The sequence below is a fragment of the Bos indicus genome, chromosome 15, assembly GCF_029378745.1.
Source record: "Bos indicus isolate NIAB-ARS_2022 breed Sahiwal x Tharparkar chromosome 15, NIAB-ARS_B.indTharparkar_mat_pri_1.0, whole genome shotgun sequence".
NCBI classification, from domain to species: Eukaryota; Metazoa; Chordata; class Mammalia; order Artiodactyla; family Bovidae; genus Bos; species Bos indicus.
In genome coordinates, this window is record NC_091774.1 from 51,992,346 (window position 1) to 52,016,614 (window position 24,269).

Here is a 24,269-nt window from a genome sequence, read left to right on the forward strand (position 1 = left end):
GAAGGGAGGGTGGGAGACCCATAGGATCAAGGGCCTGGAGAGAAGGGTGCTCAGAATCAAGACCTAAGAGGGGTCCTGGGACTTCCTCAGTGGCCCAGTAGCTAAGACTCTGTACTCCCAATGCAGGTGACCTGGGTTTGATCCCTGGATGGGGAATTAGATCCCATGTGCCACAACTAAATCCCGGCACAAAGACATAAATATGAATATTAAAAAAAAAAATGAGGGGGTCCTGAGGGCAGGGAAATGACTTGCTTAGTGTTGGATAGGGGCCATCTAGAGGGGCAGGGCAGGGCTGGGGAGGCAGGCAGGGCCCAGCTGACCCGCTTCTGGTTGTAGTTGACGGCCAGTCGCAGCCTCGCCAGGTTGGGGATGCCTTCCTCAAAGGCCTGGCCCAGACCCTCGGCCTCGGGCTCAGTCTCGCTGTCCTCGCCCAGGTCATTGAGCACCGCGGTGACCTCACTCTGGTTCCGGCACATGCCCAGCAGTTCAAAGCCGTAGTCCTGGCTCAGCGACTCCAGGGCAATGTACTCGGGCTGTAGGGAGAAAGTCCAGGTGTGCTGGCCATCCTGTGGGCCCAGCCAGTTGGGTCAGCCCACCCTCCCGACACTGGGCCTGGGCCACTCTGTCCTGCCCTCAGCCGCCACTTCCCCACAGCTGATGTCACCCTAAACCATCTATTCCTTTCTTCTTTGCCACCCCACCTGTCCTCCTGGCTATAACGAGGCACCTGCTGTGTCAACATTGCTTCTCTGGTACCACATCTATCTCATCACTGAGTCATTTCAACACAGACCGCCCCATTCCCATCACCTCTGCTCCCCCGCCTTGTCCTTTCCTTTCCCTCTGCCTGTTTAGATTTTGCTCCTACTCTTCATGCCTTCTTGGGTTCTTTTACTTTTGCTACCTTATATGAAAACACATGCTGGCAGTTTTGGGAGCTGCAGAGTGGGCAGCTCTTGCCTCCACTTTCCCCTGCCTAGCTTCGGTCTTACTTGGGGCCCTAACACCAGAGAGAATCCGGGCTAGGATTCAGGAGGCCCAGCACAGTCCTTCAGGTGGCAGCACCCTGGGTTAGGCATGTCCCCTTTCCAAGCCTCTGTCCCTTGCCGAGAAGCAGGGGATGGTCATTCCTGTGTCTCCTTCTGTGGGCTGCTGTGTGGGTGGAGGGAAAGGCCCTGGGAGAGGGCTGCTCTTCCTGCTACCTGGAAGTGGGGGTCCTCATTCTCTGATCCTTTGACTCCAGAGAAGCAGCACGCTCCTCCCCCGGCTCAGCTGGCACAGGTCACATCCAGCCTTAGGCCTGTGTTTTAATATCCCTGTCTGTTTCCTCACCTAATGGTAGTTGTCACCATGGGGATCAAGTTGGGCTGGCACCGAGAGGATGTCAGTGGATAAGTGATGAATGGAACTAGACTGTGAATTCAAGGCCCCTGATCAGTCCTGGCCTCCAGGCCTTCCCTTCAGGCGTTCTGTCCACACAGAGCCTCTGCTCTCATCCCGTGTCACCTTTTGCTAGCTGAGAGTCTTTGCTTGCCCTGAACCCCTACATCAAATATCCTCCCTACTCCTCTTCACTTGTGTTAAACCACCTGGTCGTGTAGCCAAGGTTAATCCCACTTCCTCTAAGGAGTCTGCCCTGCACACAACAGCTGCAGCCTCCTGACCTATTTTCTGGCCCTTGGAAGCCCTGCAGCACCATCCACAGAGGCCCCGAATGAAGCTGAGCCTCTGGGGAGTCTGGTCCACCTCACTCTGCCCTCTTCCACCTTGATGTGATCATGAGCTCAAGGCCCCAACACAGGATGCTCTAGGTGGGACCACACAGTAGGCATTCAGAAAGGACAGGTTCTACTGAATGTCATCTCTAAGTCTGTCCAGCTGTTTTTCTATCTGTGTTCTCCCTCCTCCATCAGACAGACCCAGGACACCCCTAGGGTGGGGTATGTGTTGCCCCCTGGAGTGACAGCTGTCTGCTATTAGAATGAATCCCCTTCAGGGCAGGATTCTGGCACTCTCCATCAGAACGGAGGTTTCCTGAGAACATCTTTTTGTTTTTTCTCTCTTCCCAGAACACCCACCAGAGGCCCGATCATGCCCCGGTGGAAGGACAGATACAGGGCACTGAGGGCAGGAGGAGGGAGCAGAAACCAACCTTAAACTCAGGCTCCTTGCGGGCAAGGTGCCGGAGCTCGCGGCTGAGCTGGAAGGCAGCAAGCATGGCGTCCTCGCTGGCCAGCGAGAGATGGGCGCGGCTGGCGATGCCGCGGTAGGTGTTGATGCGAGACAGGGAGAACTTGAGCAGGTCGTAGCGGCGCGCGTTGCTGCACTCAAGGCAGGCGCAGGAGACGGGGTGCGGCCGTGCGATGGTGTGACCCTGGCCCATGAGCAGCTGGGCGATCTCATACAGGTCCTTCTGGCAGGCCAGGGTGAGGGGCGTGACCCCGGGGGCGAAGCGGGAGCCATCGATCGACGAGTCAAAGAAAGCCAGTGAGGAAGACCTGGTGTCCACCTTGCGGCCCTTCTCGCGTTCCAGCCGGGCCAGCAGGTGACGCACCACTGCGGGTTGGTTTGTGTCCACAGCCACCAGCAGGGCCTCATGGATCTGGCGGAAGTCGAACTTGACGTTGGCCAGCAGCACATCAGTGATGGCCTCGTGGCCCAGGCGGATGGCCAGATTGAGGGCCTCCCTCCAGGAGCGGTCCTCGGCCTCCTCCACATTCCGGGGGGGCCCGCCTGGCCCGCCGCCCGGGGCCTCGACCCCCACCTCCAGCAGCTGCTGCACCAGGCCTGTATGTCCCTCCTGGATGGCACCCAGCAGCGGAGCGGGGAACTTCAGCTTTCTGTTCACGATCTCTGTCCAGTTAGGCTGAGGCTGGATGAAGGAGCAGACAGGGTGGGACCTCGAGTCCCCAACCTTCTTTGCTGGGGGCCTCCCTCACCCTTCCATTTTCAAGCCCTTAACCCTCTGTACCCAGCCACCATTATAGTCTTCCTGGTGGCCCAGACGGTAAAGAGTCTGCCTGCAATGTGGGAGACCTGAGTTCGGTCCCTGGGTGGGGAAGATCCCCTGGAGAAGGAAATGGTAACCCACTCTAGCCTGGAGAATCCCATGGACGGAGGAGCCCAGGGGACTACAGTATGGGGTCACAAAGAGTTGGACATGACTGAGCAACTTCACTTTGACTTTCATCTCAAACACAAGTTTCTTTTTGTTTTAATGTACACTTAATGTTTGGGCTTTCCAGGTGGTGCTAGTGGTCAAGAACCCGTCTGCCAACACAGAAGACAGAAGAGACGTGGGTTCCATCCCTGGGTCAGGAAGATCCTCTGGAGAAGGACATCGCAACCCACTCCAGTATTCTTGCCTGGAGAGTCCCATGGACATGGGAGCCTGGTGGGCTACAGTTCATAGGGTCGCAAAGAGTTGGACATGACTGAAGGGGCTTAGCATATAGTATTTAAGTATAGGTAGTTTTTTAAACCCTCAAAAGTATGTAACTCATTCAATTCTTAAATAACCCTATAAGGCAGGAGCTATCACTTCATCCTGTCCCCACTTTAACAGAAGAGGAAACCAAGGTAGACTTGCCAAGCCACTTAGACAGGGTGGTCACCCAGGCAGTTTGGTTGAGAAGCTGGTGTTCCTAGCTATTCTTTCGTGGTACTTCTCAACTCAAAAATTAGTAGTAGTAGGTAGCTTTTGGATTTTTGGAATCTCTATTTCAAAACCTCCCAAATGTGGTAGGTAGGTAAACACTTTCCCTCCTTTAAGAGGGAAAATAACAATGCTACCACTTTTATGTTTTACTCTGAAACTAAATTCTACATTAATGACATATACTCTAGTATGTATAGTTTATATGTGATCATCTTGTATGATGACAATATGAATGTCCTCCTCTGCCCAGTTATATCTGTGTAGGGAATACACTTCATGTCCATATTTTCCAGGAATTAATTGTTTTAGAAATACCCTTTCATACCATAACAGCTTCTTGTATATTTTTGTTAAGCTGTTAGTCAACAATATCCCATTGACTGGTATGAAATGCTGATAATATTTAGAAAATTGGTCTTGGTTGAAAAACGCATTTTTTTTTTTTTTAAAGTTTAGTGGCTTAAAACCACACACATTTATTCTCTTACAGTTCACGCAGTCAGAACTAGATCATGAGGCTAAAGTCAAGGTGCTAGCGGGGCAGGGTGGCTCCAGGGCAGAGTCCTTTTCCAACGCGACTGCCTGGCAGCTACGTTCCAGTTACATCCCTTGCATTCCTTAGTTTATGGCCACTTCAGCTTTAAAAGCCAGTGGCATACTCTCACGTCTCCTGAAGATATAAAGATTAAAAACATGTTCTTAGTCGCTATTTTATTGTGTGGATTCTCAGGTTAGAAGAGTTCTTCACACTCTTCATCCAAGGTACTCATTCAGTTCTAACGGGGGGCCCCTCCCTCAGCACGACTCCCACCTCACAGGAAACCACGCACAGTGGGGCCGATGTGGGCAGCCTAGGGGCAGGAGCATACTGAAGCAGGACAGGGCTGCACTGGGAGTGGAACCCCCGGGCGGGCACACAGATCTCTCCAGGATCTGCTCCCATCTTGTTGATATCCTCTTCCAGCTGCTCCTCCCTGGCGAAGTCCCAGAGCTTCCGAAGGACAGGTCCAGACACGTCCACGCAGGAGGGTCTTTAAACTGGGTTTTTCCCAAGCCCCTGAGTGCTGACCAGGCCTCACAGCAGGATCCCACCAGGCTCTCCTCCACCAACTCGCCAGCTCTGCCCTCTCCTGCTCTGGGCAGCACTCCCTCCAACCCCCCGGTGCTGCCTTGCCCCTCTTTCCCACCAGCCCAGCCCTTCCTCAGCGCTCTTCTTTCTGTGCCCAGGTTTGGGCCTCCAGCCGCTCTCCTCCCACCCGCAGGGTGGTGTCCCCCACCTGCCTGGCAGCTACGTTGTTCCCGCCACTCCTCTGAGTCAGTCTATTGTTTTAATCACAGCCAGAAACGGGACAAGTATAGGGGAAGGCAGGGAGCAGAGGCCTCTTACCGTGAGGGGGTCCATGGCTGCACCCACCTATGCTGGTGGGGATGGCAGGAGAGAACTCCGGCTCCTCTGTCTGCTCCCCTAGCTGTGCCCAGCTTTCTCTTTCCTACCCCTTCCAAACCCTGCCCTCCCTCTGCCAGGCTCAGCTGCTCCCCTTCTGCCCTGTACCCTGGAGACCAGGGGAACTGGTGTTAGTGCCACACAACGAAACCTTCTGGGAAAGGAGAGAGGACACAGATGCTCAAAAAAGGTAGGAATGTATTTTAGAAAACCACAGGTGGAAGGGACCTTAGTGACCTTCTGGTCCAGCTGCCCCAATGTGCTGATGTGGCCTGGGATTCGCCCAGGGTTCCACAGCCAGCCACTCCTTAGTGTTTAGTCTGTCTGATTCCCGTAAAACAGGAGGATGGGATTTTTTTTTTTTCTATTACTGAGGGTTAACTCTGGACCCAAGATAAATAATTTGCTTAAAGACACACAGCAACACTGTTACCTGATCATCCTAGGGAGGAAAGTCCCAAAGGATACTGAGAGTACAGTTCATGGGGCGCTGAAGGTCATGCTCATACTCAAAAATCACTCTCACTTTTCCCAGGACACCACAGGATCTTATCTGTGGGGGAGTGCTTTTCTTTTCACTGGACCTCAATTTTCCTCTCAAGAAAATGGGCACAAGGATACACACCACTCACTGAGGGGAAGATGTTCTGGATTGTGTCCTGAAGCCCTTGAGAACTCACCAACTCTATCCCAGAAGTCCCAAAGAAGAGACACATGGAGCTGTCCTTGGGAGAGTAGGATGCCATGGTGACAGAAGCCTTGACAACTGGGAGTGGGGAGCAGGCTGGGCCCAGAGGTGCCCTCAGGCAGAGAGTCCTAAGGGAATGAGTGCGGGGAGGACAGGGGCGGCCTGGCCTCGTCAGCCCCTCCCAGCTGTCAAGAGAGCCCCTCGTCCGTTTCTGTCATAGAGGGCGGAGGGGGGCCAAGGCCGCAGGACTTCATGGCTCAGGCCTGAAGGACCTCCCCGCACGTGCTGGCATGTTCTTCTATTTCTCCTGCCGAGAACGGCAACTCGCAGATAGGACACTGGACCCAGGAAATGGGTGGCGAGCTCTCCGGAGAAGAAACCCACAGTACGTGCGGAGACGAAGATGGTGACGAGGCGGGAGAGGCTGGGGGAGGCGGGGAGGCCCCTCCACAAGTAGCAGCGTGCTGGGGAAGCAGGTCAATGCTGAAGGAGCCTGAGGGGGAGAGGAAAGAAGGAGGTAAGAACCCTGGGCCCACTCCTGGGTGGGAGGTCACCCCACGCAGCCTGAAGGGAACCTCTGCTGGCAAAATGCAGCTGTTTTCACAAGAAAATTTTACTAGGGTTGAATATTTGACACCTGATGACATCCAGGCACAAGTCCACCAAACATTTTTTGAGTAAGTCCTACGTGCCTGACACTGTGAGGTGCTGAGGGATGTAAGCCCAGGCCTGTCCTCATGGACTATGGCGTCTAGGGGTAAGGATAACTTGTGACCACAAATAACTGTCACAAACCACAGGGTGAGAAATGCTACGCCCAGGAGAATCAGAGAATGCAGCAGGAGCTCAGTGGGAGAGAATATCTGAGGTCAGAGAAGACCTGGCAAATAAGAACCACCTGAACAGAGCCTTAAGGGGAAGCAGAATTTGGTCATGGAGAAGAAGTTTTGAACGAAATTCTAGGTCCTCGTTGATAGTGTTATAGTTTGCTTTGTTTCACGTTTCTCCCAAGGACAGAGCTGAGGTCCCTTCCTCAGCTTGGTGAACACAACGTGAGGAGGTGCTCAATACAGCCTTGTATGTAACTGCAGATGACAGAGGCCAGGGGCCCTGGTTCACCTGGTTCCTGGCAGCGCTCCCAGATCTCCTATTCCTCCCTCAAGGGACGCCTAGTACCCCCCCCAACCACCCCTGTGCCCAAGTAGCTCACCTGCACAAATGGGGCACCACCCACTCTCCTGGACTCTGCTGCTTCGGGCCAGGGGCTGCAGGTGTTCTCTCTGGCCTGCCTTTGCTAGCCCCCGCTGGTTTGGCCGAGAGTTTGAGTTGGATACAGGCCTGTGAGAAAGAATGGTTAAAGACCAGCTGTTAGCAAGAGGTCCTTGGGACTGAAGGAGCCTCAAACCAGGGTGAAAGGGTGCAGATGCGCTGCTGTGGAGCCAGAAGCCCTGGGCTGGGGTCCTGGTTTGCTCACTTGATATATCAGACTTGAGGGAAGTCATTTAATCTTTGAATATCTGAGAACAGAGCTTCTATCACTGCCTTCAGGTTTATTATTATTATTTTTTTACAGACATAATACACACCTCATAAAATTCACTCTTTTAGAAATATTCAGTGGTTTTAGGATAGTCACGAGGTCATGTAACCATTACAGCTTACTCCAGAATACTTTTATCACCCCCCAAAAGAAACCCTGAGCCCATTCGTAGTCACTCTGTATTCCTCTGTTCCCACACACTCTGACATATTTTTTGTCCATTTAAAAAATGAGGTTATATTATTGAATTGTATGGATTCCTTACAACTTTTGAACTGTGGTGTTGGAGAAGACTCTTTTGAGAATCCCTTGGACTGCAAGGAGATCAAACCGGTCAATCCTAAAGGAAATCACCCCTGAATATTCACTGGAAGGGTTGATGCTGAAGCTGAAGCTCCAGTACTCTGATCACCTGATGTGAAGAACTGACTCACTGGAAAAGACCCTAATACTGGGAAAGACTGAAGGCAGGAGGAGAAGGGGACAACAGAGGATGAGACGGTTGGATGGCATCACTGACTCAATGGATACAAGGTTGAGCAAGCTCCGGGAGTTGGTGATGGACAGGGAAGCCTGGCAGTCCATGGGGTCACAAAGAGTCAGACACAACTGAACCACTGAACTTAACTGAACTAAAGGGTTCCTTTATATTTCTAGATAAAAACCCCTTACTGAATACACAATAAGCAAATATTTCCACCCTTTTTCTGAGGGCTGTCTTTTAATTTTCTTGACGGTGTCCTTTGAAGCAGAAAACAACTTAAATCTTAAAGCCCATGAGATATAGTGCACTTGTTTTCATTTCTGGTTCGCTTCCAGGGCCACCTCCTTGTCTAGCTCCACGCCTGACACCATGCAGACAAGGACATCTTTTCTCTTGCTACCTTGCAAGTCCAGACCATGAGAGCAAGACCAGACACCAGGGTGCTCTCTAGCATAACTGAAACATGAGTCGGGGGTGGACAGGTGCAGAAGGACAGTAGGTTTGGGGAGGTGATTTGGGGCTTTCAGGTTGACCTACTTACCTGCGGGCTCCCACTTTCCTCCTCTTCGCCCTGCCCACGTCCTTCTCTGTGTTCTGCTCCTCTGTTCTGGGCTCTGTGTTAGAAACACTCATTAAATCTATCTCATTAATAAAAGGCCTTTCACATACAAAATTCCTTATTTTGAGAATATTCTATGCCCCTTCCCTGGTCAATTCCTTCTTACTTTTCAAGTCTTAGATGAAACGCTAATTGCTGTGAGGCAGGATTCTCTCGTCTAAATCTGGTCATCCTATTATGCTTTGCCTTTGAAGTGCTTATCACACTTTTAAGTTTTAGATTTCCCTGTGTGACATGGATGCGTATCTCTCCATCAGGGTAGAAGCACTGCTATTTCATTTATTGTGGTGTTCCTGGCACCTGGCCCAGAGCCTTGCACATAGAGATGTGCAACTAACATCTGTCAAATCAACAGTAACAAAAGCTAGCAACAACGATTTGTTTAGTTATTCAGAACTTACGGAGCACCACATACAGCATTTACTATATATAATATTTTAAAGTTTTTATTTATTTTTATTTTCGGCTGTGCTGGGTCTTTGTTGCCTCGTGTGCTCCTTTCCTAGTTGTGGTGAGTGAGGTCTACTTGTCACTGTGATGCGAGGGCTTCTCATAGCCGTCACTTCTCTTGTTGCAGAGCACAACTCCAGGCATGCAGGCTCAGTAGTTGTGATGCATGGGCTTAGTTGCCTTGCTGCACGTGGAATCTTCCCTGACCAGGGATCAAACCGGTGTCCCTGCACTGACAGGTGGATTCTTAACCAGTGGACCACCAGGGAAGTCCAGCATTTACTATATTTTAAGTGTTTTCATAGCTCTAACACCCAGTCTGTAGGGTGCCCCCCAAAGATGAGTTCCTTCACCATTCTATTTTAAAATGATAACATACATCCTTCCTTATGTGGTAGGCAGCTTCTAGAATGACTCCCACTGGTTCCTGCTTCCTGATATACATGCCTCCCCTTAAGTGTGGGAAGGACTTAGGAATTTGCTTCTAATGAATAGAATATGGTTAGGAATTACCGTGGAGAAGGCAATGGCAACCCACTCCAGTACTCTTGCCTGGAAAATCCCATGGACGGAGGAGCCTGGTGGGCTGCAGTCCATGGGGTCACTAGGAGTTGGACACGACTGAGCGACTTCACTTTCACTTTTCACTTTCATGCATTGGAGAAGGCAATGGCAACCCACTCCAGTGTTCTTGCCTGGAGAATCCCAGGGATGGGGGAGCCTGGTGGGCTGCCGTCTCTGAGGTTGCACAGAGTCGGACACCACTGAAGCGACTTAGCAGCAGCAGCAGCAGCAGGAATTCCCTGGTGGTCCAGTGGCTAAGACTCCACACTCCCAGTGCAGGGGGCCTGGGTTTGATCCCTGGTCAGCGAACTAGATCCCACATGCTGCAACTGGGAGTTCACAGGCTGCAACTAAAAAGCCTGTTCCAGTTTGTGGGGGGATCAAAGATCCCACGTGCTGCAACGAAGACTCAGTGAAGCCAAAGAACAAAAAGCGTCTAGTGCAGATGTTTCTTTAAAAAAAAAAATATATGGCAAAAGTGATGGGATGGCACTTCTGTGATGAGGTTACCAGACACTCCTTTCTTGCTAGCACTGTGTCTCCTGCCCTCTAGGTGGCTCACTCTAATGGAGCAAGCTGCCACAGTGTGAAATGCTCTATGGAGAGGCTCTCATGGCAGAACTGAGGGGAGCCTCAATCGAACAATTCTCGAGGAGCTGAATCCTACCACAACTATGTGGAGGGGTGAGGGAGCAGAGCCTTTCCAGCTGAGCCTTGAAACGACAGCAGCCTGTGACAGACCAGAGCCTGAGACTCAGTTAAGTCATACCTGGATTCCTAACCGTGAGAAACAGTGAGACAGTAAATATTGTATTCAACCACTGCATTTTGGAGTATTCACTTTCACTTTTCACTTTCATGCATTGGAGAAGGAAATGGGAAGCCACTGCAGTGTTCTTGCCTGGAGAATCCCAGGGATAGGGAAGCCTGGTGGGCTGCAGTCTATGGGGTTGCACAGAGTCAAACATGACTGAAGCGACTTAGCAGCAGCAGCAGCAGCATTATACAATCGATAACCAGTGTACCCTATTTCTGCTGCTGGACTTACTCTCTGCAATGGCCCACATTCTGTCTGTGGAGTGTGTTTCTCTCTAAATAAATCCACTTCTTACCTATCAAAAAAAAAAGTAGCCTATTTCTGCAATGAAATAATATACTCATGATTTCACTAATTCATTCAGTTCTTTGAAATGACAAACCATTCCTTAAAAAAAAATTTTCCCAATGAAGCAATGAGTGGAATCAAGGGTTTACAGTGAGAATGCTACTTGTTTCTGCTCTCTGGCTGTTCAGAATAGTGAGAAGGACAAGAACTCTGGGGTCCAAATTCTGGCTCTGCCACTTATTAGCTGTGTGACTTAGAATATGTAGCCTCAGATTATTTTGTAAAATGAGCTTGTGGTGAACATTAGCTAGTAAAAGTGCCTAGAAGTATCTGATGCAAAGTAGGAACTCCAAAATGTTTAATCCTTTCTGTCTCTGTGATGAAACCACATTACTCCCCTACTTTGTGTCTCTAATACGCTCCATATACCGCCACCTCGACTTAATTGTCCTCTCTTGCTTACTCACAGAACATTAAAACTGCAAGAGGCCTAAATACTATTTGGTTTAATTCCTTCACTTTGAAGGGAAAAGATTTGAAGCCCAAAGTGATAAGGACTTTCAGTTCCTGGGCCAGAGCTCTTTCAATTATATACACTATTTGATTTTTCTTCTGGGAACAGGACACTGACCATCATCTTTTCTCCCATTTGACGTCCTGTTTGTGAGCCATCCTTGTGTAGCAACGATGCATTTAGGGAGGAAGGAGGGTGCTGGGAAGTAAGGAGCTGAAGGTAGGTCACGGGGCCTCACCTGTGCTGTCCTGATGAGCGGGACCTGGTTCTGCATGGTTGGTTTTAGGGTCTGCCACACGGGCTGGAGGTGCCCTGTGGGCAGCTGAAAGCACCATGCAGGCTGAACGCCCCAGAGTCCCCGGCTGCAGTTGCTTTAGGAAATTCCTGAGCTCTGAGATTTCCTTGGTGGTCCTGTGGGGAAACAGGGAGCACTTGGTTTCATTCAGAACAGAGATTGCATTTTGCTCACCCAGGTCAGCAGCATCTAACCAAGAAAGCCAGGTTTGGTATATATATTGGGTGAGGCCTAGAGTGTGGAAGTAACTGAGAGAACCCAGACAGGTCCTGTGTGTCTGTGAGTGACCTGGTAGTCTCCTCCAGGAGAAAGAACTGAGAAGTGGCCAAGAGACCTCACTCTGGCAGTTACGTACGTTTGGGGATCCGGGAAGAATGTCCTCCGGATGGAAGGATTAGCCAGCCAGGGGCTGGGACCAGACTCCTGAGCATCAGAAGAGCCCTGAGAAGAAAATGGAGAAATATGAAGTACATATATTCACCACCAGGGGGCACTGTCACATAATGCCAGGGACACTACCAAACTCAGGGTTTCCGTGAGGGAGTGTATTTGCTATAACTTGTACACGGCACTTTGGCTTGTCTGTGTACACACTTTTCCCAGCTCTAAGATGTGAGATTTGGTGATTTTGTATAGTTAGATCCCTAGTATTAAGGATTTTGTTATGATTCTGAAAGACTCCAAGATAAAAGAACACAAGCTATTGGGAAAACCAGGTCTATGGGACCCATATTATATGCTAATTTGTATACATGTGTATACATACATGGGCTTCCCTGGTAGCTCAGCTGGTAAAGAATCTGCCTGCAATATGGGAGACCTAGGTTCGATCCCTGGGTTGGAAAGATCCCCTGGAGGAGGACAGGCAACCCACTCTAGTATTCTTGCGTGGAGAATTGCCATGGACAGAGGAGCCTGGTGGGCTACAGTCCATGGAGTCGCAAAGAGCTGGATATGACTGAGCGACTAAGCACAGTACAGCATATACATACTCCACGGACAGAGGAGCCTGGAGGGCTACAGTCCACAGGACCTCAAAGAGCACAACATGACTGAAGCAACTGAGCACGCACACATGCATATACATAAATATACAACTCAGTGGATATGAGTTTGAGCAAACTCCAGGAGCTGATAAAGGACAGCGAAGCCTGGCATGCTACAGTTCATGGGGTCGCAAAGAGTCACTAAGACCACAACTTAGTGACTGAACAACAACACATATTTTTTAAAATTTGTACATACATAAATCGAACACATATAAAATTGATTCATGTAGGTACAAAAATCACTCATCTTTATATACCCATGTGAGAGAAACAAATTATACATACATAGGTATTTCTTTATATTTAAAAATAGTTCTATTTTGAACTATTTGGGGATATTTCAGTCATTTTTCTCTTTTAAATGTTTAAATTCCAGTAGGATTTATTTTGTGAACAATTTTGCTCACTTGCAACTAAAAACCTACCAGTTTTAGCCACCACTTCTAGCTATCTATGAAAAGATGTGCATATAGATATCCCATGTCTCTTTCTAGCATCAGACACTGGAACTATCAACAGGCACCGTATAAACCTTTTGGCTTCTAAATTCAGAAATGTCTATAAGCAATAATCAAGTATGGGTAATTTCTACATCGATTTTATTCATGTGGTATGCTACAGATTCTTAATTTATCAAAATTCAATTTATCTGTGTCAATTCATCTGTGGCTTTTTCCTTTTTATCTTTTTCCAAATTTCCTTTTTTCCCTTAAATGAAAAAAAAAATTCCTTTAATTTTAAGCTCTCCTTCTTCTATCATAGATTCTTTTATTTATTATTATTTTTGGCCTCACTGCATAGCATGTGGAATCTTAGTTCTCCAACCAGGGACTGAAATGGACCCTTGGCAGTGAAAGCTCCACGTTCCAACCATTTGTGGGGAATTCCCTCACAAATTCTTTTAAAGGTAAAATGTCTTTCTTTCTTGTAGGGAATTATACATATATATGTCTTTCTTGTAAAGTATGACTTTGACCTCATTCTACAAGTTTGAGAAGTAGCATTTTTATTCACATTCACAATTTTCTAATATACCATTACAATCTCATCTTGGACTTAACATTATTTTTAAAATATTCCAGGTTTTTTTTCTTTTCTTTTTTATCTTGTCTCATACATTTCAGAATGAATACTAATAGAAAGGGTTACTAGATGGGTATGTAGAGATGGGTTTCTAATTTTAACTATATAAATGAGACTAAGTATCAGGAATTGAAGGCTTTTCAGGTGGCACTAGTGGTAAAGCACCCACCGGGCCAATGCAGGAGACATAAAGAGACGTGGGTTCAATCCCTGGGTCGGGAAGATCCCCTGGAGGAGGGCACAGCAACCCCCTCCAGTATTCTTGCCTGAAGAATCCCATGGACAGAGGAGCCTGGCAGGCTATAGTCTATAGAGTTGCAAAGAGTTGGACAGGACTGCAGTGACTAAGCACGCATGCATGTTATCACAAACCGAGCTTCGAAGCACAGGCTAAGTGGAGTCTAGTGGCCTGGGTTCCAATCCAGTCCAGGACTTGTTTGGCAGTGACCTGGAACACCTACTACATTTCTCTGTGCTTCTGTTTCCTAACTGGAAAATCAAAGATCATGCAAGACCTTACCTCACAGAGTAATAAGCCTTTATATAGTGCTTTCACAATAATATACCATTAGAATGACATATTAGAAAAAAGTCTATGGCATTTGAGACATCTTAAATTATAAAACGGAGTGCCATCCATTTGTTTCCATGTATGAGCCCTCTCTTCGGAGAAGGCAATGGCACCCCACTCCAGTACTCTCGCCTGGAAAATCCCATGGACGGAGGAGCCTGGTAGGCTGCAGTCCATGGGGTCGAGAAGAGTCGGACACGACTGAGCAACTTCACTTTTACTTTTCACTTTCATTCTTTGGAGAAGGAAATGGCAACCCACTCCAGTGTTCTTGCCTGGAGAATCCCAGGGATGGGGGAGCCTGGTGGGCTGCTGTCTATGGGGTTGAGCAGAGTTGGACACGACTGAAGCGACTTAGCAGCAGCAGCATGAGCCCTCTCTTATGGAAATATTTCCGGACTCCTCTCCCTGGGGTATCAGAAAGGGCCTGGAACGTGCGTCATTCTGCTCTTGCTGTTCAATGTCTGACATGACTCCGAGTTGCTGACTGCCTCTTGCTTGATCCCACCATGGCCCTAAAGGTGCAGAGTAATTTAGATATCTGACCAGAATGGAAAAGACTCTAGGAAGCATTCATTTAGCCTATCATTAAGGACACCAGATGTCCTAGTTTTCCCGGGACACCCTGCTTTATGTCTGTTGTCTTAAGTATAATTACTAATAGTGTTCTTTTTGGCTCTTGAAGTATCTCAGATTGGATGATAAATTTTATGGTGACCCTACCTACCACTCCCCTCTGAAAGGTTATTTATATAATCAACATTTATACTATAAAGTCTACTTTGCTCTAGGCACCATCCTAGCTGCCAGGAATGCCTGGTGGAACAAGACAAACAGGTCCCTAATCTCCCAGAGCTCCCACTTTATTGAACAGCCAGGCCACAGAGTTCCGGAACCCACAGGGACAATCCTGGCACCTGGCAGAGCACAGAGAACTGCTTCCATTGATCTTTTTGCATTTTCAGCCCTTCCCACAGGGTAAGAGTAAATCTCAGGCTTTACCTTGCATTCTGGGCCTCTCCCAAGGCTGTGTGACAAAAGCCCCTCTCCCACTCTATCCGCTCCAACTCCATCTTCTCTTCCCAAAGTGTGGTCTCTTGTTTGTTTTTTTTTTTCCAGTAACCTCAACAGGAGCAACACCTGTGAGTTTCACTCCTGGGAATCAAAATTCTTTTGGCTTTACCAAATGAAGCTTCTAAAAAATGTACTGTGTGCACAGGAAGCACTGTGATGTAATGGCAGGAGACCTGGCTTCCTTCCGGTCCCTACTCTGCTCTGTGAATTAAAATATATACATTTCCCTATCTGAGATATAAAATGATGGGGTTGTGGCTTGATGATCTCTAAGTATTTTTTTAATCTCTAGAACTCTCTGGCTCTAGCCTTGTGTGATTACATCTTCATATTTGTGAGTCAATTATGGTGGAGGGTATTGACTTGGAAAGATAAATGGAGACATAAGTGGTAAGAAACCAGGAGGAGTCAGATCAGCCATAGAAGAAAAAAATAACTAGAAAACTTTTCCCAGTAGTCATGTATGGATGTGAGAGTTGGACCATTAAGAAGGCTGAGCACCAAAGAATTGATGCTTTTGAATTGCGGTGTTGGAGAAGACTCTTGAGAATCCCTTGGACTGCAAGGAGATCCAACAAGTCCATTCTAAAGGAGATCGACACTGAATATTCATTGGAGGACTGATGCTGAAGCTCCAATACTTTGGCCACCTGATGGTAAGAGCCGACTCACTGGAAAAGATCCTGATGCTGGGAAAGATTGAGGGCAGGAGGGAGAAGGGAACAACAGAGAATAAGATGGTCGGATGGCATCACCAACGGAATGGACATGAGTGTGAGCAAGCTCCAGGAGATAGTGAAGGACAGGGAAGCCTGGTGTGTTGTGGTCCCTGGGGTCGCAAGGAGTCAGACATGACTCAGCGACTGAATAACAATAGAACAAATGGTCCACAGCTTTGTGCACACTGTACCGAAGGCTCACTCGCTTGGCTCCTGTGTGTGTGAGACTGAAGGAAAGGTGTTCATGCCTATTTGTGAGAAAGGGCCACAAGCCTATTTATGTTAGTATTTGGTTTCTTAAATAATTACTTATTTATTATTTATTTGGCTGTGCTGGGCCTTCATTGCTATGAGGGTTTTTCTCTAGCTGCAGAGAGCAGGGGCTACTCTTGAGTTGCAGTGTGTGGGCTTCTCGTTGCAGTGGCTTCCCTTGCTGCGGAGCATGGGCTTTAGGGTGTGTGGGCTTCAGTAGTCATGATATGTAGACTCAGTAGGTCGTTGCAGCTTCCAGGCTCTAGAGGCTCAGCAGTTGTTGTGCATGGGCTTAGTTGCCCTGTGGCATGTGGAAATCTTCCCAGACCAGGGATCAGACCTGTGTCTCCTGCACTGGCAGGTGGATTCTTTACCAGTGAGCCAGTGGGATGCCCTGTTTTTTTTTAAATTAATTAATTTCTTTTCTTGTTGGTTGTGCTGGGTCTTCACTGCAGTGCACAAGGTTAGCTGCTCTGTAGCATGTGGGGTCTTAGTTCTCCATGAGGGATCAAACCTGCATGCTCTGCACTGGAAGGCAGATTCTTAACCACTGGACCATCACGGAAGAACTTATATTCATATTTGAATGTGTGTGTGTGTGTGTATCCATCCCTAAATCAAGCACCAGCTTCCTAACTAGAAACAGAAAAGGCTGGGACCTGCTAAGTCCCCCATGGTACATACCTGGCTCAGCCCTGAGCTCACAGGGACTGAGGGACCCTCCACAGGGTCGTCTAAGGAGTCCAGAGAGGAACACACCCGCAGGAAGGCCAGGCCAAAGGGCTGATGACGTGTGAAGGGTTGGGAGCAGCTCAGGCGAAGTCGATCCCATGACTCACTTGAGGCTGGGGCCAGGAAGTCAGCTCAAGGAGAAAACAAGAAGGAAATGAGGGAGAAATGAAATGGATGAGTGGTTGGGAGAAAGGGAGAGAAGGTCAGTACTGCGGAGAGGAAAGAAAGGACTGGGACTACAGAGTGAATTCCACCCTAAGGGAGAATGGAGGCCTTTCCTCTCCCAGGCTCGGGCATTCAGGATCAGGCAGCACCACGCAGGCCAGTCAGGGCCCTCTCAGACCCAGCACCTTGCCTTCCCACCATCGCTCCTCTGTCCTGGTGCCACGCTGTTCCCAGCATGACTATATCCTCGGTCCATACCTCTCCACAGACCTTACCGCTGTCTCGTTTTAACAGGGGGTATCCGGAGGGTTGGAGTCTGGGGTGACCACTTGCCCAGTGGATCAGCTGAGCTACATCCACCCTTCCTGGACCATGAGACCTCAATCTCCCTCAAGGCACTACCTGCTCTACATGCTTGCTCACTGGCTCACAGGCCAGTACTCCCGACCCTTCTCATCTTCCATTCCCAGATCTAAGTATACCTCATCTCGTATCCCACCTCGTATCCCAGGTCACTTCTCCTTCACAACATTACAAATGCCTCCAATTCAGACACAGACGAATGAGTCCTTCCTAGACTGCACGTCCCTGGAGGCAAGGAATCAGACACGCATTTCTTGTGCAGTGCCCAGTGAACACAGAGATGTGCAGCGAAGAGGACTCGGGAAACCACAACCATCACACAGCCTTCCTGCACTTACAGGAATATTTTTCCTACACTCACACACGTGTATTTGCTGTTGTCATTTAGTCACTAAGTCGTGTCCAACTCTTTGGTGACCCCATGGACTACAGCCTGCCAGGCTCCTCTGTCCATGGGGTTTCCAAGGCAAGAAGAATACTAGAGTGGGTTGCCATTTCCTCCTCCAGGGGAATCTTCCCAACCCAGGGATCCAACCCACATCTCCTGCTTGGCAGGCGGATTCTTTACCACTGAACCACCGGGGAAGCCCTATACACATTTATACAAACACTGTAATCACAGGTGTGGGTTCTATATCTGGCTTCACTGAATCACATGTTATGTGTAAATATAAATCATAGCTCATAAGTATCTCTATCAGGTATCAGGTATGATAGAGGTATCAGTACCTCTATCAGGTATTGTCATCACAGAGAACTCACACACAAACACACCAGGCAGTGGTTCACTCATTACCCTATCCCCCCGACAGCTGTAAGTGAGCCCCTGCTTAGGCTCCCTCCACAATACACACCTTCCAGCTGGCACAGCCCTCTAGAGTCCAGTGTCTCTCTTTTTCATTACCACTGTCTCTCTCAGTCTCTCATTTCTGCTTTTGCCCTCCTCACCATCTTTTTTTTTTTTTAATATTTATTTGGCTCACGGAATCTTTTAGTTACAACATGGATCTAGTTCCCTGACTAGGGAATCAAACCTAGGTTTCCTGCGTTGGGAGCACAGAGTCTTAACCACCAGACCACCAGGGAACTCCCTCTCCTTACCATCTTTAAACATGCGGACCCCTGAGCGGTTTTTTCCCTGCTTTGAATCAGCCAGGGACATCAGCATGGTTGCAGGGAGCAGGGTGACGAAAGGTCTGTCCAGGGACCAGGAGGAACGACCCACGTCAATTTGCAGGAAAGCACAACCACAGTTACCTGGGGACAGAAGGTTGCAAGAAAGTGAAGGTGGGATGACGGGCTCCCCTGACTGCCCACAAGGGGATAGGTGGGCAGAGGACATTCCTCCATTCTAGAGCTCAGGGGAGGCCCAGAGAGGTCGAGCAACACAGTGAGCCAGTAACTGAAGTGGGATGGGACCTCAGCCGCTAAATGAAGGCTCACCGTGTTCCTCCCAGCCAGAAACTTTGCCTGACCCAAGAGACTCACAGTTTCCCTGTCCTCTGGCTCTGGTGGGCAGTGCTAAACTCTGTCTCTCTCTGAAATCCTTGCTAGGGAGCCTGACGTCTCTCTGTCCTGACAGAGCTGAGACAGACAGTCTTTGTCAATTCTCTATTTCTAGAGAATTCTAAGGCCAGCCTCCTCAACCCAAAACTCCTGTGGAGCCTTCCTGCATGAACCTGCACACTTTATCCCCAAGCATCCTCTTGCCACTGATATTTATTTTTAATTGCATTTTCAGTTTTCCGTTTTTAATCTTCTGACGGCACTGCACAGCACGTGGGATTTTAGTTCCCCTACCAGGGATCAAACCCACACCTCTTGCAGTGGAAGTCCAAAGCACAGAGTCTAAACCACTGGACCGTCAGGGAAGTCCCCCTATATATATATATATATATATATATATACACACACATTTTTTAAAATTTTAAATTAAATTTTACCTTTTTCCTGGCCGTGCTGTGTGGCTTATAGGATCTTAGTTCCCCGACCAGGGATCAAAGCTCCTTGCAGTGGAAGTACAGCCTTCACCACTGGACCACCGCTATATACCACTAATATTTAGAGGCATATACAAGTTTTATCTGTTGGCACTTAAGTTTGTTAATGTCCTAAGGCTTCACCGAGACCACTCAGATCAAAGCAAGGCAGGTATGCTGTGTAACTAAGGGAATGGCATTCACAGGGTTCAGCAATATCAAATGCCTTCCCCAGGGGCAAGGGCCACATATCCCCTTCACGCCAGGTAGGGCTTGCGCCAGGAAGGCTGTTCAGCGAGACTGCATTCAAACACACTGCTGCAGCCCTGGGAGGGAATGGTATTCCTGTGCTCCCCACGGAGGTTCCCAGGCCTTGGATACCTCACTCACCCACATCAATGTAGCCAATGGGCACTGCCCTCTCCAGCTGCAGCTCCACTTTCAGCTGCCCGCTCTTGTCCTGAGGACAGCTGAGCCAAGGTCCCCTCTGACTGTCTGGGTTCAGCAAATTCTCCACTGGATATTTGGGATCCTAAGTCAGAGAGAGGAGGAGAAAATGAGGAACCAACCTCATCAAGGGAAAGAAAAAAGGATGTCCATGAATGAGGGATCTCTATACTCTTAAACCTTTCCAGGATCCTAATGGAAAAGACTTTAGACAGGAGTCTATCTCTCATGTACCAAGGGATTTACAGATATGGCTTATCTCTTCTTTGGTTTCCATTACTTCATTTAATCCTCCTCATAACAACTTTAGGTGGTTACTATCATTGCTTCTTAGTTAAAAGATAAACAAACAGACGCTTAAGTTCAGAAACTTACCCAAGTCCACAAGACCAAATAACCAACCAAAGTTGGAACTTCTAGGTGTCTGAATTCAGAATTCTTAACCACCACATAATACTACAGTCTTTCCTAGGCATCCACAGGGGATTGGTTCCAGAACTCCCCTGTATATAAAAATCGGTGGATGCTCAAGTCTCTTATATAAAATGGATATGTATGTGTATCTTTCCGTGTACTTTACTCATCTCTAGATTACTTATAATACCTAATACAATGTAAATGCTATGTAAATAGTTATAAATATAATATGAACACTATGTAAATAGTTGCCAATATGTGGCAAATTCATGTTTTGCTTTCTGGAACTTTCTGGAATATTTTTTCCCCTGCATATTTTTGACCTGTGGTTGGCTGAATCTGGGGATGTGGAACCCATCCATATGGAGGGATGACTGTTTCATATCATTTATAAGGTGCTTTCACAGACATGTATCTTCAAAGTAATCCTATGAGATAAAAAACACAAAGATTTTTACTCTAAGTTTACAACTGATGGTTAGAGATAAAGTAATTTGTTCAAAGACAACAATATTAAAACTGAGATAAAAATTCTCAGTTCTGACCCAAGTCAGGTGTTTTTTGGTGGAAAGGCCTTGAGCAAACTACTTTTTCTCCCTGGGTCTAAATTTCTTTCTAAGTTAAGGAGGGGGAGACTAGATTCATGGTTTTCAATCTTATTTTTTTGTTTTAGCAATAAAACCCTTCCTTTTAACTGAAATCTTACACTAAAGATTATTTATTTTTTCAATAATAAATATTTTCAAAAATATTTTGATACTAATTATCAATATTACTTATCATTATCAAATAATTTAAAAATTTTTCAAAAATAAAAGTAGAGCTATGGTTAAAGCACTGGTTGAGGAGCCCGGAGACATACTTCTGGCGCTTCCCTTCAACTTCCAGAAGGGGGTTTCTAGGAGTACAGCTTGAAATTCACAATATTAGAAGAGAGCTAATGTCCTCTAGCATTTCATAAGGCTGAGTCCATGAAGAAAACCATTTAGGCTGACCATGTAGGTAAGAAAGATAATGGTAATTTTTATTTTATTTCACTTTGGAGTTGACACAGTAGTTCTTAAAGATTCTCTAAGGGGCTTTCTGAAACGTGGGGATATTTTTGACTGTCATAGTGACTAGGAAGCATTGTTGTCACTAGGGTCTGGAGGCCATGGATACTAAACATCTTACAAGGCATAGGATATCGCTATAAAAACGAAGACTTCTACACAAAACACCAATGGCACCCCTTGAGAAGGACTAGAGTAACAGAAAGGGAAGTGTGGGGAGGAGCAGAAAATGGATAGAGAGATGACAGCGGAGGACAGGGCCCAGCATCTAGCACTAACTGGGATAACTGTGATTTCCTGGAAGTGGATTCACAGGAGGGATGCTGAGATCCCCTTTGATGGCAGCGGTGTTATCCTTACAGGTCAGGGATGACCTTGAGTGCCCTAGCCTGATCTCAATGACAGTGTGCCTAAATTGCCCTTCTGGGGACCCTGGTAGAGACTCTGCGCCTATAGCTTTGCCAGCTGCCTCCAGAGAAGGGTGGAATCCTGAGGTTGCTTCCTTCTTTACCTTTGAGACCCGCTTTCAGGTATCCTGCATTGCTCTGAGAGCAACCTGAAGGCAAGAGCTGCATTTCCTGCCTTTGACTCTGAACTCCTAAAGAAGGGACAATGGCTCTTCTTTTGAATTGGGAGTTTTCTGAAAGTGGAGCTGTCTCCTTTTTTTCTTTCACTCTTTTCAGTCACCAAGAAAAAACCATGCCTGCTAATTAACATACCTGAGAGGAGAATGACACCACGTGGCTAATTCTCACTGGAGCCATGGTGGGCCCAGCAGCTGTCCCAAGCACAAGGCAAAATGCTTTCTCCTGAGATTTCTTCTGTCACCACTTTGGTGCCTATATTTTGGTCCCATCCGCTTCCCGAAGAGAAGGAATCATCATGTTACTACTGAAGAAGAGAACAAAAGGAAAGTAAACAAGCCTTGAATGTTTTTCTGGTAACAGGAGTTATTTACATCAGTACATCAGTCACTATTTCTGATGACCATGATGGGGTTGGTGGGGTGGTGGGAGCAGATCTAGAGTCGCTGATGAAATTCCAACAAAAGTAAAACAACTGGAATGCAATAGAGCAGCAAGTACAAACATATATATATTATAAATAGAATTCTTATACTATATATATATATATTTTATATATATATATATAAACATGTAGATGCTGGATTTATATGAAGGTGAACCCTCAAGGCATGAACTATGCCTGAAATTATCCATCTTTACAACCCTAGATTCTACCTAGCACATAGTAAAGAGGTGCAACAAACATTCAACTAAATAAGGGATACAAGATTCTTGTTTTTTTTCCTTCCCATAAAACGAATCCTCTTAGATTAAGTTACTTCTCTACTAGAGATCTTCAAGGGCTTGCTGACATACGCAAATCCCTTGCTATATGGTAGGACTAAATAAATTTTAATTCAGTTTGACCCCTCAAAGCATCTACAACATAGATCTGTCCATTTCCTGGTTTATCTCCTACTATTCCTTTCAGCAGAGGATGTTTTACCGTAATTACTTTATTTATTTAATCTTAAAAGTTCATGTGGGAATTTTTATTTTCTGTTTTGCTAAACTTTTTATGGAAAAATTTAAATATATGCGAACACACACACACACATATATTAGTATAATGAACTCCAGTGCATCACCTAGCTTCAACAATTCCTTGGGCAGAGAGAGTTGTTTTAAAGTTGTCGGAATGTCTTTAGATGGGATCTCTCTTCAAATATTTACCTGCCCTTTCACTCACGTTTCTTCACTCACTTGGTCCCTGAAATGAGTCCATGACCTCGATATATTCATGTCATGATGGTCTTGTGTCCTTCCCACCAAAAAACCTCTTCCCACCTCTGAGACTTTGTTCATGCCATTGTCTCTGCTTGGAATGCTCTTTCCTTCTTTCGCTGACAAATCTAATGCATATTTGATGGCCAAATGTCACCTCCACTCTGCTCAGCACTCAAAGTGATAGCTCCCTCCTCTCAATTCTATATTAAATGATCTGCATATGTCTTTTGTCCCTTGACCAACTGTAAGCTCTTGGAAGACAGGCTTCATGTTTGATTTATTTCTGTATCCTCATTAAGAGGGAGAAACAGTTTCAGATTAACCAGTGTCTGCTGAATGAATGACCATAAAAATTAGGCTCCAAATGGTCAGCCGTCATGGAATGCTCTGAGTGAGGTAGCTGCTGTGACAGCAGTAACCAAAGTCTAATGAATACCATTCTAAAGGTCACAGGTTACATTCAAGATGGTACCAAGGCTTCAAAGAAAGAAGAGGTCAGGGTGAGTCCCGAGTCACGTCCCAGGCCTTTAGATTAACTAAAGCTGATTACTCTCATTCTAGGAACTCACTGAACATTCAACAATTTTTCTTACTCTCTGCTAGATACTGGAGACAGAAAAATAAATAACATAGATAGGGTCTCTGTTTTGGAGAAACTCCCAGTATACACCTGTGATTAGATGGAAAAACTCCACCATCTCTCATAACTAACATACACATCTGACTGAACCAGTCTCAACACTACACTCCAGGCTTGGGGACCCTGAAGCTGTCAATCTTAGATATTTTATTTAGCTAATATTTTGAGGAGGGGGGTGTCTAGCAGGTACCAGACATTGGACTAGGTTACACAGTGGTGAATAAGACATATACAGTATTTTTTATGAAGATCACTATCTATCAAATTGCTTGTTCTCACAGGATTAAGTGCTTTCTGACTTCACTGCCCTTGCATATGCTGTTGTTCTTGTTTTTTGGCACCAGCTTATTTATCCTGTGTGTACCCACACTGAGCAGTGAGCTCTTTGAGGATATGGATATTTGTCATGCTCATCATCTCCCACACTTCAGAGAGATGCTGGGATACAGTAGGCATAAATAAATAGCCATTGAAAAGAGTACTTCTTAGGTCAATATAATTCAATCAGAATTGCGCAGAAGTTTCTGGCAAACACAACAAACTCATCAACCAATAATGGGCCACAAACT

General features: G+C 46.9%; 1 protein-coding gene across 1 annotated transcript in view; it reads right to left on the reverse strand.

The window, feature by feature from the left end:
• Positions 1–24,269, reverse strand: part of XNDC1N (XRCC1 N-terminal domain containing 1, N-terminal like) — a 38,385-nt gene that overhangs the window by 12,212 nt on the left and 1,904 nt on the right. Inside the window, exons 2-13 of the mRNA XM_019975768.2 lie at positions 21,987–22,158; positions 19,742–19,883; positions 18,474–18,629; positions 16,797–16,975; positions 11,720–11,805; positions 11,308–11,480; positions 8,359–8,431; positions 7,004–7,131; positions 6,178–6,286; positions 5,214–5,259; positions 2,156–2,875; positions 324–536 (exon numbers count right to left, since the gene is read on the reverse strand). Coding sequence (XP_019831327.2) covers positions 324–536; positions 2,156–2,875; positions 5,214–5,259; positions 6,178–6,286; positions 7,004–7,131; positions 8,359–8,431; positions 11,308–11,480; positions 11,720–11,805; positions 16,797–16,975; positions 18,474–18,629; positions 19,742–19,883; positions 21,987–22,031 — 2,070 coding nt within the window. The 5' untranslated portion in view covers positions 22,032–22,158. The remainder of the gene's footprint in view (positions 1–323; positions 537–2,155; positions 2,876–5,213; positions 5,260–6,177; positions 6,287–7,003; positions 7,132–8,358; positions 8,432–11,307; positions 11,481–11,719; positions 11,806–16,796; positions 16,976–18,473; positions 18,630–19,741; positions 19,884–21,986; positions 22,159–24,269) is intronic.